The following is a 16,277-nucleotide window of genomic DNA, read 5'->3' on the forward strand; positions in this document are numbered from 1 at the left end:
GGCAAGTTCGGTCCTAGAGAGCCGCAGTCCTGCAGAGTTCAGCTCCAACCCTGAAAACAAAACTCACCTGCCTATAGCCTTAGTAATCCTGAAGACATTGATTAGCTTGTTCAGGTGTGTTTGATTAGGGTTGGAGCTGAACTCTGCAGGACTTTTTTTTTTTTCTCATCACTGTTGTTGTAATGTATTGGGAAGCCAGAATGCGCATCCATCAACAGAAACATATATTAGCCGAACCCTGTTTGTTTTACGTCAGATTTAAGTTGAACAGCGGCCCTAGCGCGTGCCGAACCGTGTGTGGAGAACCGTACGGTTTGATTTTTTTCCGCGAACCGTTCCACCCCTAATGTTAACAACATCCTAGTAACTTGCTAATCATGCTAGAAACATGCTAGCATCATGCTAGTAATATGCTAATCATGGTAGAATCATGCTAGTAACATGCTAATCATGCTAGAAACGTGCTAATCATGCTAACAAAATGCTAACCATGTTAAAAACATGCTAGTAACATGTTAATCATGTTAGCAACATGCTAGTAACATGCTAATTGTGCTAGCATGCTAATCATGCTAGCAACATGCTAAAAACATGTTAGCAAAAAAGCTAGAAACAGCCTAGCAACCACCCCAGGTACCCTAGCAATGTGTTTTATACCTATCTGTTTTTCTGATGAAAACTTTCAGACTGCAAGCTTTTAAAACTTTTTCAAACTTTCCATCTAGGCTTTTTCAAGCCAACTTAAAGTTTGTCTACAAACTTTTCAATCTAGTTTTGAATTGTTGTCTGATATGGACAATGCATGGACAACCAGGGTTATTATCAGGGATGCACATAAAAATAAAAAAAATAAAAAATAGAATAAGTTCAGACCACTCTTTGCACACTGACATTGTTGACAGCTGTTAATGCAGGATCACAGTTAACTGTAATACTGTAGAAGATTTCCATTCAAACTGAATGCATACATCTACAGAAGGCAATGCACCGCCGGTTTCAGAGCAAATACGCACAACTGTGACATTTCATTCACTGAAGTGTTTCACTCGGCAGTGCTAAAACTGGCAGCGCATTCACTTACTTGCCAGCAACCCGCCAAAATAAAAGCTTGCTGATTTAAAACAATTTGCTGATGAAAAGGTAAAGATTAGCATTGCATTTTTATTGTATTTTATCACACTTTATTTATTATTTTGTATAAAATAAATAAATAAAAGTGCAATAATACTAGTATTAATTATTTTATGTTTAAAGGGTCACACTATGTGCAGTGAGTGTGAGCACCACACCAAATCTCCAGGCGCTATTACGAGAACCAGCATCCCTGGTTATTACAGTTAACTAAAACTAAAACCATAACAAAACAGTTGTTACTTAAAAATAAAATAAATATTAACAAAGAATGAGTAAATGAATTCAGAGTAAATCAAGACATTTGAAGACTGTAACAGCTTCCATATTCGTTTGAATAACTAGTTTGACTTGAGATGATCCACTGCAGGATAATGATCTTTCATATGCATGGAACTAAAAAGTGTATGGTCGGACTGACTCAATAATGTGATTTTAATTGCTCATCTTGTATGACTTCAATAAAAAATCGTTAAAAACATACAACATTTACAAATAAACATCAATGCAGTATTTCTTGCAAATCACTGTAATGCAGATCTCAGTGTCTATTAGAAAGCACCCTTTATAGGGTGTCTTTAACTTAATGTACTTATTCTGTACAAGCACTGCTATTGAGGTGGGATATGGCTGAGTTTATGGACATGTTTAGTGGAATGGGTTGGTTTAAGAGGTATGTTTAGGTGTAATTATAGATGTACTGTAACTACAGAAATTAGTTACAGATTGCAGGTATTTTTTTATACAAGTACAACGTAATAACATGTATGTGCACAATTCGTACATTATATCAAATGATTGATTTAAATGTTAGTACGCAGTAGTTCAAGACACTTCACATAAAGTGGGTCCAAAAGCTCATTATACTTATTGAATCAATACTAGAAAGTCTGAGAGTCTGAAATATTATTTGATATTCTCCCTAATTACGCCAGTTTTTTATGATAGTTACAAAAGTAATACGCAATTGTCTACAGAATATGTTGTGATGTGCAATGTTTCCATTTGAGCTTCACTTGGCTTTATCAGAGCGATGATCCGCCATGACTAAACCGATAAGGCTGTGTGTTTGCCAAAGCATCAGGTCAGTGCAGTCTTGTGGAGATGGTGCTGATTTATAATGAGTTTCCAGCAGACTGAGGGTGGTCTACGTCACAAAGTATTGCCTTGTTCTACACATGGCAGGAGCGTTTTGACACGCAGTGGATAACAGTGCTCCAAAGTAATCACACGCTTGACTGACATACGACTGCGCGGAGAAAGAGTTGGGTGCATGCACTGGAATCTCTCTGTTGATTAAATCCAGCACACGAGTCTCTGATGCGCTGTACTTCTACTCTGTGTGTGTGTGTGTGAGCGGAGAGGAAGATGGCGGACGCTGTGTGAGTCTCTACACACTGAATGCTCAAAGGACAAGCGTCGTCCACTTCTACTCACATCCAAGCGCTGAGAACTACAGAAACACATCTTTACTCCTGTATTATAATATCTGACAAATTTCACCTGAAGCATTTAGACAAAACAGTTCTGACTTCTTATTTTTGCCATCAATGGTTATGTGCCATAACACAACAAAATTAATCACCCCTATTAATGTTAAACCTTTTTTCTCTTTGCATATTTTATTTATTTTTATTTATTTTTTGGCTTTCGTATTCATTTATGGAATGAATATTTCATATTTTAAACAAAAAAAATATTTTGTTTGCTATATAGTTTGTTGGAAATGTCTAATTTGCACACAAATGATTATTATTTTGGCCATCACAACAATAATTATCACATATTGATATTGCTAAAAAGTCTGTATTGGTGCTCAAAGACACGCCACTCCACAAATTTTCTGTATATTGTAATGCTGGACAGTGACGAACCAATAATGTAATTCTGCATGATACCAATAAGATAACTCATTATGTTACGGACAATAACTGATAAATGACCCATGTTGTATGAGGGTAGAATTGTTGCATTATTCCAAATAAATAGATTATGATCTACAAACAAATGTAAAGCGATTAACAAAAACCAAACATATTCACAAAATAAATGGAATGAGACCCACAAATAAATCTCAGAGTTTCACAAGCATGAATTAAATTCACAAATAAAAAAAAATTACATTTGCAAATAAAAAAACATTCACAAATATCTTTTAATTCTACAAACACAACTTTGCCTGGCATTTATTTGTGAATCGCATCCTGTGCATCTACCCCATAACTAAACATAAAAATCTAAAATAAAATTTGTATGCTTTACACAGTGAATTTTAAATAAGACATAAATATTATTTTCTTGTAAAAAGTACTCCATTAATCTTTTTTTTATTAAAACATAAAATTTAAAATGAATTTAAATCATTACTAAAATTATAATAGTATTTAAATTATACTAAAATAACACTGTGCACAATATATTTGGATATGATTATACAGCTGTCAACTGTGTGTGTGTCCCTCAAATTCAATGAACGACTACAAAATTAAAGATTTGGATTGACTGCGAAACAATTTTCACTTATAAACTGCTAGAAAGTTTCAAAAAGAAAAGTAGAAAAATGTAAAAATAAATAATTAACTGAAATAGTATTTTCTCACCTCAATAATCTTCGTTTTACTTGCAATAGTGAAAAATCATGTTATAGTGAGAGAGCTCTGGGTTGGTGAACAGAGAGATCAAACCAATAGATCTGAATCTTCAGTTGCGTTTATACAGAAACAGTGTGTGTGTGTGAGTGTGTGTGAGAGAGAGAGAGTGTGTGTGTGTGTGTGTGTGTGTGTGTGTGTGTGTCTGAAACAGACCTCAAAATACCATCACAAAAGGTTGCTGAATGCTGGAGTTAAGCAAGAACAGAAAATGGCAAAACCTCACACATGTTGAAACTAACTAATCAGTTATCTCCATTGATCAGCACATGCCTGATACTGATAAAAGCGCTCCACGTCTCTCTGTCAGGTGTGTGTTGATGCAGTGAGAGTGTGAGGAGGACGAGGCTCAGAATAAATGGAGGGTTATAAATAACACAGCACTGATCTAAGCAGCAGTTAAGTGCTGGGTGGCCTGCAGGACGCTTAATTGTCACTCATGTGCCGCAGGTAGTGCTGGCAGGAGTCTGTCTGTCTCTCATTAGGAAATAAACTCCTCTACTCACCGACTGAAGCCTCGCGCTCCTCCAGAAAACACTCCACAATCAGACGGGCCAGGAGAGCCGGAGACAGGTCCACCTGACAGAGACACACAGAGACGTGCTGATCAACACACCTGCATTCACTGATGACCGATACTGGAGGTGCAATCGTTTGATCTGATCCTCAGAGTCTTCACCTGCTCGACCGCATCCAATAACACTGTCATTTTAAATCAAAGTAATGAGTTCATATTCAATTCACTGTAGTTAAAAAAATAAAGTCACTTAAAAAAGCATGTCAATTGTATGTGTCTATTTTAACATTAATCCAAAAATACAAAAAGGTTATTGCGACTTTTTATCTCACAATTCTGACTTTTTTTTCTCAGAACTGCATGATATAAACTCGCAATTGCGAGTTATAAAGTCCAATATTGAGGGGGGAAAAAGACTGATATGATCTTAGAATTGCAAGTTCATATCTCACAATTCTGACTTTTTTCTCAAAAAAGTCACAATAACTTTTTCCACAGCGTAACAGCTGAAGTAAATCAAATTTGAATTCGAAAGATATTATTTGTTACTCCAAAAAACGAAAATGAGTCTATGTAAGTGCAGATAATTATACATAATGTATAATGTATTTAATACATACGCTAAGAGTTATACAAATATTAAGAACTTCAGTTTTTTTATTTACATTTTTCCATTTGTATATTAGTTTTTTGTTTCAGTGTCTTTTATGAAATCAATATTTTATATTTTGAAAAAAAATATCGTTTGTATAGTAAATGGTGTGCTAGAAATGTGTAATGAAATTTTCTACATTTGTACACAAGTTTGTACTGAATGAACTAATCAAGCTCAACCATTAAACCCAACTGTTACTGTAAGATGAAAAATTATAAATCAAAATATCTTTTCAAATATTCAAACTTACACACACACTAAAATTACCACAAAACAACATTAAATCCCAGATGAGCTACCAAGTTTTTTTTTCTTTCTGAAATTGTTAATTTAATTAATATTTCATTTCATAAATGTTCAGTTTTATGTCAGATTTTTAAGCAAAAACTACTCTATATTGTAAAATAAAACCAGATTTTTAGTTTGATCTTAAGGTTGCAAGGTTAATCCCCTCCTTTCACTAAAAAAAAGAAAAGCCCCATTCTGTCACCTATTCATAGAAACAAGCAAGTTCTTAATAACCCCAAATAATGTAACTAAAAATAGCAGTAAAATATATACTTCAATCCATTTAATATATGTTCATGCTTCTTTGTTACGCTTTTGATGTTAACGTATTTTCTTGTTAGAGCAGGATGAGTTTGTTTCTTCATCAGGTTTGGAGAAATGTGCCAGTTCTGATGAAGAAACAAACTCATCCTGATCGTGGATGAACTGAGGAACATTTTCAGATTAATCGTGAGCGGATCTCTCATCTGGAACGTGTGAGTAGCGTTTATGAAGCTCTAATCACTCTTTAATCAGGTTAAATAACAGACACTGGACTTTATAGTGCAGCTCAGCCGGCAATAGCTATATATTGTGCCATAAAGCGCTATGACTGTAGCAATTAGCGGCGAGCGGAGCGGCATGAGAGCACAGCGTAAATGTGAAGCAGCGCATTAAACTGAGTCATGAGACACTTATGAGGAAGAGCGCTCAGATCCTTCAACAACAAACTGTACATCAGTTCAGCTGATTCACTATCGAAACTAAATCAAGGCTCATAACTCATAATAATTACAGGAACTGTAATCAAGCGGGTATTACATGGTGTGCTATAAATCATACTCTTAAAACAGGTGAGTATTATAACTGTTGTTACAACTATTCATGAACAATATAACATATTTGTACGTTTTTTTCATATGACAATATGCATGCTTTGTAATGCCTTAAAATGAACTTATATAATGTATTATGAATGCAGGTTTCTTAGAAAGTGTCACAATGTTTTGTCCATGTTTACTTTACAGGGGTCATGAATTGAGAAATGAACTTTTACTTGAGCTTTTGATATATAAGAGATAGAATGGGGATAGAAGGGGATAGGGTAGAAAACAGCCTATTACTTATTGATTTTGATGTTTTTGAATGTAAAAATCACACGAACGTCATAAGTTGTAATAATAAAAACAGTATAAAATAATACAAAAAGCCAGCTCATGACTCCTTTAAACTGTAAATCTCTGATGTGCAGCACCTTGTTTGCCAAAACAGAAAAGACATTGTTTCATTTCTATTTGATTATTTTTTTAAGTTTATGCATTTACTTAATTACCAGTTTTTTATAATAAATTTGTATTAAGTCAAATCCAGCAAACATCAGACAACACAGAATACAAAAAAAAAGATAAATAATAATAATAAAAATTAATAATTAAATACATTTAATAGGGCCCTATTTTCATTAAAACGTTCACAAATTATTTAAAAAATGTACTAATTTAACTGACTAGACATGCTTTTGATTATTAAAAATAAAAAATAGAATCTGTAAAATAAAACAAAACAAACCAAATAAAAATGAATGAATTTGGGAGAAAACAGATCCGATTTCATGGTTCGGTCAGTAATGAATGGAAGAGGTGTCATCACTGAGATCAGTGTGAGCAAACGCTGCGCTCTGAACATGGACATGTTTAAAGGCAGTAAGGTGAAATCAGAACGGCCACTCCAACGCAAAGAGAGAGCTTCAATATATAAACAGCACACCTAAACAGAGATATTAACCACTGACCTCCGTGTCAATAACAGAGCGCAGACGCATTTGTGAATGTCACTTATGATAATGACACTCAACTATTTTTCCATGAAGGATAATTGCATGAAATCATTGGTTAATAGGCCGAACCATTAGCTCAATTTTTATAAGTACTAACAGACTGGGAAAACTCCCAATGAATCTCTGAATCTTCTGGGTTAATTATGTTGCTGGAGACCCGAGCAAAGCACTGCTAAAGAATAATAAAGCAGCAGAGAAAGAAAGCGTGTATTTCGGTACCTGGTTGGCGAGCTCCAGCAGAAGCGGGGCTGTAGGACGAGTCTTGGCTTCGCTGCGGTACCTTCATTACCACACACAACAACAAAGAGAAGAGAGGACAGCAAGCCAGGACATGTCAGCGTCCCTGATGGATTCAGCCTCCACGGCTCCGAAAGCCAAAGCAGACGAGGCCCATCATTAACCTGAAACCACAAAGCCCTCACATATCCGCCGCGTGTTTGTCAAAGTCAGATCATCTGGTTTCTGGGAGAATAACAAACAGCAGCGTCCCACCTGATCTATCTACATCACCAGACAAAAGTTTAGACACACTGAACAAAGCGTCTCATGACCTTAGAACCTTCTGCTTTAAAGGCACAACATGGAAGATTTTTTTATTAAAATATCCAAAAACCACTAGAACAGTGTTATATATTTTGCTGACTTGTGTACTTACATTATCCCAAATGTTTCGAAGAATCCAGAGAAATAAGCGTAGTGTCACGGAGCGTGTCTATAGTGTCATTGTGTCGCCTGCTAATGACCTCATAACCCCTCGATTTCCGGTTTTGTTTTGTAAAAAACACTAAGGATGCTTTAATATGTTGTGCGTTTTAATAGACCGGTGATGACCGCACAGAGTAGCATTATAACAGAACTAAATGTATCTAGTATGATAAAACAGCGCTGCTTTACCCCACATAATATATATTTTTGTATATTTTTTTTAAATATAAATAATTTTTAATTAAATTAAATAATATTGTTTATTTCAATGCAAAAATAAAATAAAAATATCAAAACAAAAATATAAATTATAATTGAAGATATGCTTCAATGGCATGTTTTCTTTTTCTTTTTTTCTCCTCTCTCTTTTTTTTTTATTTCTTTTTCTTTTTTTGTATTTTGGCATGGCGGGCCAAATCAAAGTTTATTATGGGACAGGTTTGGCCCTGGTTTGAGCATCTCTGATCTAGACAAAGATGCAGCTCAAATGCGGTTTGATCATTACATTTTTTTATCACTGCACTATTATTTCAAAATGTGAAAAATAGTCATAATAAGCAAGGACAGTGAATGACTTACTGATGTATTTGACAAACACAGAACGCGCACACAGAGCGACAGGAGATGCTTTGTTTCACTGTCAACTGGTTTATTGAGTAATTGTTGGCATTAGTGATTTTTATGGGTTTTGAAGTATTGTGAATGAGCTGAAGACACATTTTCATGAATATTTAAGAGTAGATGTCTGTATCAGCTGAGGTCATTACGCACTGCATTCTGCTGTCTGATGTTCTCGTTTTTAAGATGACATGTCAAGGTGAAGCGTGTGATGTGTGGAGGGCTGGCGCTGACGCGTGAGGCGTTTCTTACCTCTGATAATATGCTTTGACCACATCAGGAGCGTGATGTCTCACCATGCTGCGCTTCATCCTCTTCTGAAACAAACAGCACATCGGAGCAGGACCTTAAACCAATGAAACCTTTATATCTGGCTTTATATCACTGCACTCTGCGTTTATTAATCAGTCATCGTGTTGAACTGTATATAGTGTGTGTGTGTGTGTGTGTGTGTGTTTTTTGTGTGACTTTGCTTTAACTACTAAATATATCTGCACGTCTATCAGGAATACTTGATGTTATTTACATGCGAGAGCAAAAGAAAAACATGGAGTGATGTAAAAATACAGAATAGGACCTGAACTAAACTAGATGAGGATGAACTTTATATCACAAAGGGTTTGTTTGACAAAGCACAAAGTAGAGTTTATATGTATTATAACTTGAGACGCTGATCTGGAATCAAATTGATATGCGTCTGAACATCAGAACTAGCTGTTTTATCATATTAATTGGACTCAGTGTTTCATAATGTGAATCTGTTTTTACACTGATTCAGACTGATTCATTCATTTGATATGAAACAACTGGTATTTTGATTTGAGTCCATCAAGTTACAAAAATAAAAAACAAGCAATTTTATTTACACTACCACTGAAAAGTTTGGATTTTTTCCCCCAAAAAGTTAATACTTTTATTCATCAGGGTTGCATTAAATTGATCAAAAGTGACAGTAAATACATTTATAATGTTACATAAAATTTCTATTTCAAATAAATGCTGTTCTTTTGAACTTTCTATTCATCTGTGAATCCTGAAAAATAAAATGCATCACAGTTTCCACAAAAATATTGTGCAGCATGACTGTTTTCAACATTGATAATAATCAGAAATGTTTCTAATAATCAGCATATTAGAATGATTTCTGAAGATCATGTGACACTGAAGACTGGAGTAATGATGCTGAAAATACAGCTGCGCATCAGAAATAAATTACAGTTTAACAGATATTCACATAGAAAACAGCTGTTTTAAATTGTAATAATATTTCACAATTTTTACTGTATTTTTGATCAAATGAAGCAGCCTTGGTGAGCAGAAGAGACTTCTTTCAGAAACACGAAAAATAAACTTCTGAACGGTAGTGAGGTTATTTTCCAGTATAATGCCTATGTTGCGCTGTAAGCCGCTGGCGTGATCTGAAATGACTCTCCTGCGCTGCATTAGATGTAGATTGCTGTGTCGAAGTGTTCACTCTGGCTCTGAGGGGTCAGGTGGCCCTGCGCTTTCATTTCCTCTTCTACTAAACTACAACCACTCTGGCTTTCATTTCTAATGCAATTCAGCTGCTTCTTAACCTGAGGACAGCGAGAGCGGCGCTTAAAAACAACTTATTTAAAAACTACAAAAGTAATGCGAGACACAGCGAGTGAGTGACGGCTGTCGGCCGGATGATGAATGGCTCTGTTTTGTGCCTCTGCAGTCGTCTGCCACCGCAGCAGCGGCCATCGATCTTCATCGGCTGTCAGACGCCCAAAGCGGCCGCGGCAGCGCGAGTCAGCAAACATTTAGCACACCGAGCCGCGCTGCACCGGGAAATTATTATTGTCAGAATAATAATGGTTTAGCATAATTTATTACAGGTCCGGCAAACAAGCAGCGGCTCGATGTTATTAGACAGATGGAGGGGCCGGGTTGGCAGAGGTCCACCGAGACGCAGGCGAGTGAGTGTGTGTGTGTGTGTGTGTGTGTGTGTGCGCGCATGTGTGTGTGTGTGTGTGTGCGTGCGTAGAGAGTTGGCAGTTCAATTACACAGAAATAAGGGGACATTCATCATTCAATTAGGCAGCTGTCAGGCCGCACAAAGGAAGAAAACTTCTAACCTGGTACTCCTGGGAGAAGATGCTCAGAAGAGTGGACGGAGGAAGACTGGAACAAATAAAAGAAGGACAAAGTTAATTACCAGAGTGCATTGCACGCAGACAAAGAGAGAGCAGTGCTTCAAAGCCTGTAATCTCCAGGAACACGGAAACTAGTTCGGCAAAGCTGTTCCAGATGAACGCCCCGACGTGTGAAGCGCAGACTTACAAAAAATTATATATATATACACACACAACTACAAAACACTATATTTGATTTGTAGTATATTTGTGCTATATTTGATTACAATTTTAACATGAGCTCATAATAAAAAATAAAAATATATAAGAGTAAAAAATATTATACATATATAATAAAATTAAAATATTTGAAAGAAAATTAAAATAAAATAATTCTACAAATGCTGTTTGAAATAGTTTAAGATGAAGTCTATTTTCCTTCATTTTGGTGACTGTCCAGGCCTGAAAATCATACTTTAGCCTGATATTTTAGGTCCAGGTTCAAATCAAAGCTGCAGCCAGCCATATTCCTCGCCTCTCTCTCTCCTCGCTCATATCAAATCAAGACACAAAACATGAGTTTAATGAAATAGATTTGAGACTGATGTAATTGTTTAATGCCGATCAGAATTGTCAGAAGGGCATCAGCTCAGCTCTTGAGTCCTGGAGGAGATCAAATCCAGATCAAACTATGAAATATCCCTGATGACTGAACTAATCTGCTCAAATGTCACTAATATACAGACATCTGATTCACCATCATTATCATTTCCTGTTTTATATGATATTATTTCCTGATTCGTGTTATTCTGCATGTTGGTTTCACCACATGGCTCTGATTTGGCTGCTAGTTTTTCAAATATTAATAATCATTTTGTTTAATTTACTCAGCGTCTGAGCCGGTCTCACTGCCGATTGGACAGAATGAAGTGCCGTTCCACATTCTTCACTCACTGTATTTGACAGGACATCTCTTTTTATTGATTTTATTAATTGACTTATATAATAATAACTGTTAATTGTGTAATAAAGTTCAGCACTGAAACTTTCTCTGCTCTGAGAACAGCTCTGAAATGCAGATGTTTTCCAAACTGTTGTGGAGCAGCAGCACAGTCTCCCTCATCTAACACCCGATTCAACTCCTCAGCTCATTACAGAGACTTTAAGAGCCAGAGAGTCAGAAAAGGTAAAGAGTAATGAGAAACTACGATGCATGTCAGATCCTAGCTCTTAACGCAGCCAAAATAACCTCATAACCAACTGCTGTGATGACTGTTCATCAAAGAACAAAAGAAAAAAGCGCAAATCGATCGCTTCTGTAGCTTTAAGGATTCATCTATATTTAATTTAGAATTTTTTGTTTGATAATTTGATCAATTTCTGTATATTTAATTTTGTACTTGCTGAAGGGCACAGGTAAATATGACATTTATTATAATGGGTTTATGTGAAGATTGTTTTAAGTTCATTTAAATTAGAAGTTATTTTTTAAAGTCTAATAAATGTTAAAATTGATAGCTCTCAATTATACTGTAATGTTGAATGGCTAGTCAATGGTTAAATATTAGAAGAAGAAAAAACAAGAGACAGAGTAGCATCAGCAGTATTGGTATCAGTGATAATCGCTTTCAGTCATTAAAAAAGATGCCATTAAACATATTAAAAATATACTGCCTTTATGTTGTAAGATTGAATGTGAAATTATTGCAATATAAAAGTATATTTAAAAACTTTAATGTTAGGTGGGATTAATCGCGATTAATTTCATAAAAATATGTGATTAATTAGTTTTGGGGTTTTTTTCATTGATTGACAGCACTATTAAATACACTTAAGAATTTCAACACCTTGAAAAATATTGATATCCGATACCACAGGGGAAATCGCCACAACATTTAGGGCATTAAATATGAACTGTATCTAAAATAGTTCATTCAAGTATTGTTTTATCAACTGAAACTCTGCTGTCAAAGAATCATTAATAATAATAATAATAATAATAATCATTTCCAAGATGGAAGTAAAATACTAGATCTAATAATAGTGACAGGTTTGTTAATATTATTATTATTATTATTATTATTATTTTCAAGATGGAAGTATATTAGTCTTTGTATACAACTGGACTGTAAATTTAAAAATGCATTTCATAATCTAATCTAATAGATAATTAGATCTATTTAGTGATGCACTGATTTTTTTAACCAAAGAACATAAACAAAAATAAAGTTTTCATTTAGCTGAAAACTGAAACTCAAAATAAGTTTAATGAAATATCAGTTAATTAAACAAAATTATTTAATACATAATCTTTAATACATAAAACATATGAGTTGTGTACAAATATTTAAATGGCACACATCAACTTTTCAGTGGGTTTCTACTTCAATTTGTTGTTGAAAATAATGAAAATGGAAGCTGACAAAGACGTACTTTATTCAAACATGCATTATTTAAGACATCACTAACAGGTCAAGTAAAAATATAATGAAAATGGGTAACACTTTATTTTAGTGTCTCTTAACTAGTTGCTTATTAGCATGCATATTACTAGAATATTAGCCATTTATTAGTACCAATTAAGCACATATGAATGCCTTATTCTACATGACCGTATTCTACATCCCTAATCCTACCCAATACCTACACTTAACAACTACCTTACTAACTATTAATGGATGGACGGACGGACAGACAGAAACTTTATTGATCCTTTACAGGATGTGATGTGTGAAGTTGTTCATGCCTGCGGTTGGCTAGGACTAAATCTTAGAAGAAAAACAGCATAAAGATCAGAGAACATTCCAGTCACGACCGGCCAAATAACAGCCATTACATGAACACATCGACACCGGACCTTGACCAGCGGCGGCCCGCACTCACACATCTGTTAGGCTTCAGATGGATTACTCCATATAATGATCGTGATTAGGGCCTAATAGCTACATCTTTAGCCTGTTGAGTTAAAAGGAGGTAAACTGCCCTTAATATCTGTGAAAACAGATCTGTGTCAAACAATGGGCCGGACTTTGAATTATGGGCTTGTTTAGACTCAGCGTTTAAGGTCTGAACGGCTTTCCCACGAGTACATACATCATCAGATGAAAAAGAGCTTCGAGAGGCTCTGCATCTGAATCACGATCAACACATGAATCCTTCTGCAAACGCATGACAGCGGACGCCACACACGTGTTCACTACAACACACACCGCCGTTCAGAAGAGTGCTAACATTTATACTGTTTCTGAAAAAGTCTCTTCTGCTCACCAAGGCTGCATTTATTTGATCAAAAATACAGTAAAACAGTGAAATATTTTTACAGTTTAAAACAGCTGTTTTCTCTGTGAATCTCTCTTAAACTGTAATGTATTTCTGTGATGCGCAGCTGTATTTTCAGCATCATTACTCCAGTCTTCAGTGTCACATGATCTTCAGAAATCATTCTAATATGCTGATTTGCTGCTCAACAAACATTTCTGATTATTATCAATGTTGAAAACAGTCGTGCTGCACAATATTGCTGTGGAAACTGTGATACATTATATTTTTCAGGATTCACAGATGAACAGAAAGTTCAAAAGAACAGCATTTATTTGAAATAGAAAACTTTTGTAACATTATAAATGTCTTTACTGACACTTTTGATCAATTTAATGCGTCCTTGATCAATAAAAGTATTCATTTATTTATAAAAAAAAGTTACTTTCCAGTGCGTGACAGATGGATGTATCACTCAGACAGAGAGATGAAATTCAAACATTATGAGATCACAATAATTGGCTTATTATTGACATCACGCTTTTAAAAACATAATTCAACATATAGATACATCCAAATTGTAAAAAATACATAATCTACACCGCTTTACTGCAAGGCTGCAATCGTGCAGATTTAAAGTCGGCGTGCTTTTAATTCAGCTAGTTAGAGCTCATGCTGATCTCTCATTGGTCACACATCTTCACATGATAGGAATTTGCAGGACAGAGTTCACCAAACATGAAACATGAACATCTTCACATGAGTTTGCAATTCCACTCTCCTGCATTTGCATGCGTATGAATGGAAGTCAGTGTGACCGGCCCTTGGATAAAAGCATCTGTCAAATGCATAAATGTGCATCATTTGCTTGGTGCAAGAAACAATCTAAAGTAGTCTTTCTCTTACCGAAGACACAACAGGATAAGCCTTTATGTAATCCGATGAATGGACTTAAAATATAGAATCAAATCATTAATCCAAATCGAATCTCATTGTAAATCGGATAGAATCGTTCTGAACATCATTCCTGAATTGAACTGAGAGGGATTCACACTCCTAATCTAGTCAACACAGAACAGCAAAAAACTATTTCATATTCTATAATCTTCCTGAATTGAGGGAAAATCAAAAGAAACGTTTCAGCAGCGTTCAAATAAAGAGCATCATTAATAGAAGGTCATAAAAGAGCGTAATGCTGATGGCCTCCAGCGCGTCATTCCCAACACGATAAAACAGAAGGTCTGGAAACACAAGAGCGCTTTGGGAATCAGCCGCTCTGGCCATAATTACCCTCCTGACAGCCGCGCATGATGCATTAATACGAGCGCACCTTCATCTGGATTCACAACTCACCGACCATTCAGAATGAAAGAGTTCACCTGTGCAACATTCATTTGTCAAACATTCAAACCTCCACTTCTGTCCAAACACACCACAAAATAAGAAAATGAAAGCATTGGATGTCTTTAATCAAAGACTGAACCATTTCCAAGCATGTCGCTTTCACAAACTATTAATAAGAAGAAATGGCAGCAATTAACCTAATGAATGCCACCTGGCTAATGGAGCGCCGGCACCGTCATATGTTCTGATAATAATGAGTGTTTGCCACAGATCCATACGTGGAAAAGCCTGACTGAGACAGCTCATTTTATTCCTAATGGTTTTAAGGCGTTTGAGAAAAACATTTAACGTCAGAATTGCTCCTGAACGTCTGCCAGGGTTAGCAGGAGTAAATTTAGGTTAATGCGCAAACAACAGTGAGTGAGCTTCATGACACGACTTCAGTAAACATCTGGAGATAGAACTATGTGAACAACTCTGCAGCGGAGGTCCGAGTGCGCAACGTCTGATAATCGCTTCTTACGAAGACTTTCCCCTTAAGTCAATATTTATCACTAAAGCAAAAATGCTTGCGTTTGTGCCTCATGCTCTACATATGCAAAATGGCCTAATTACACATGCAGATAAGTGCAAAGGAACATCTGCCTCGCCTCCTTCGACAGTCAGCTATGATGAATGTGACGTATCAACACAACAGCGCAGACAGAAACTCGAGCCGCACGCGTCTCGTTACATCCAGAATCAAACCTCTTTCTGCTGGAATCAGAGAGCGTTCAAACGGACTGAAGGTCTTGTGCGATGCGATAAAGCTAAAATTACACACAGCTAAAATAAATATATGAATGTGGAGCCATAATAAACAGCATGAAGCAATATCATCTCATGTTATGGTCATCAGATTATATACGAGCTGAAGTGAGAATGTCAGTCTGATCAGCCATTTCACAACAGAAATCAAACCCAGAAATGGTTTATATTTAATAATATTTGCAAGTGAGGATGTCTATGCTTGTGTATGTCATTACTTTCTCTTTTTAATTGTAGCTTGAACTAAAATCAAAATATCACATGATTCTTATCAAATGAATGAATCAATGTGACATCAGTGTAAAAGCACATTCACATTATGAAACACTGGAGTTCAAAACTAAAGAACAAACTAAAGAACAAATTTTACAAAATTCTGTTTGTATTTTCC

At 35.6% G+C, this 16,277-nt stretch overlaps 1 protein-coding gene across 3 annotated transcripts in view; it reads right to left on the minus strand.

The window, feature by feature from the left end:
• LOC107678147 (uncharacterized protein C15orf41 homolog) overlaps positions 1–16,277 on the minus strand; it is a 90,450-nt gene that overhangs the window by 54,688 nt on the left and 19,485 nt on the right. For 2 of the 3 annotated variants that reach the window (XM_016473316.1, XM_016473315.1), the window contains exons 1-5: positions 15,089–15,146; positions 10,481–10,526; positions 8,631–8,695; positions 7,275–7,335; positions 4,286–4,358 (exon numbers count right to left, since the gene is read on the minus strand). In XM_016473316.1, coding sequence (XP_016328802.1) covers positions 4,286–4,358; positions 7,275–7,335; positions 8,631–8,695; positions 10,481–10,526; positions 15,089–15,129 — 286 coding nt within the window. In that variant the 5' untranslated portion in view covers positions 15,130–15,146. Of the gene's footprint in view, positions 1–4,285; positions 4,359–7,274; positions 7,336–8,630; positions 8,696–10,480; positions 10,527–15,088; positions 15,147–16,277 lie in introns of those variants that run through there. The other variant, XM_016473317.1, reaches the window with a different exon arrangement.

This window comes from Sinocyclocheilus anshuiensis, unplaced genomic scaffold (assembly GCF_001515605.1).
Source record: "Sinocyclocheilus anshuiensis isolate Anshui unplaced genomic scaffold, SAMN03320099.WGS_v1.1 scaffold1069, whole genome shotgun sequence".
In the NCBI taxonomy this organism is placed as follows: Eukaryota; Metazoa; Chordata; class Actinopteri; order Cypriniformes; family Cyprinidae; genus Sinocyclocheilus; species Sinocyclocheilus anshuiensis.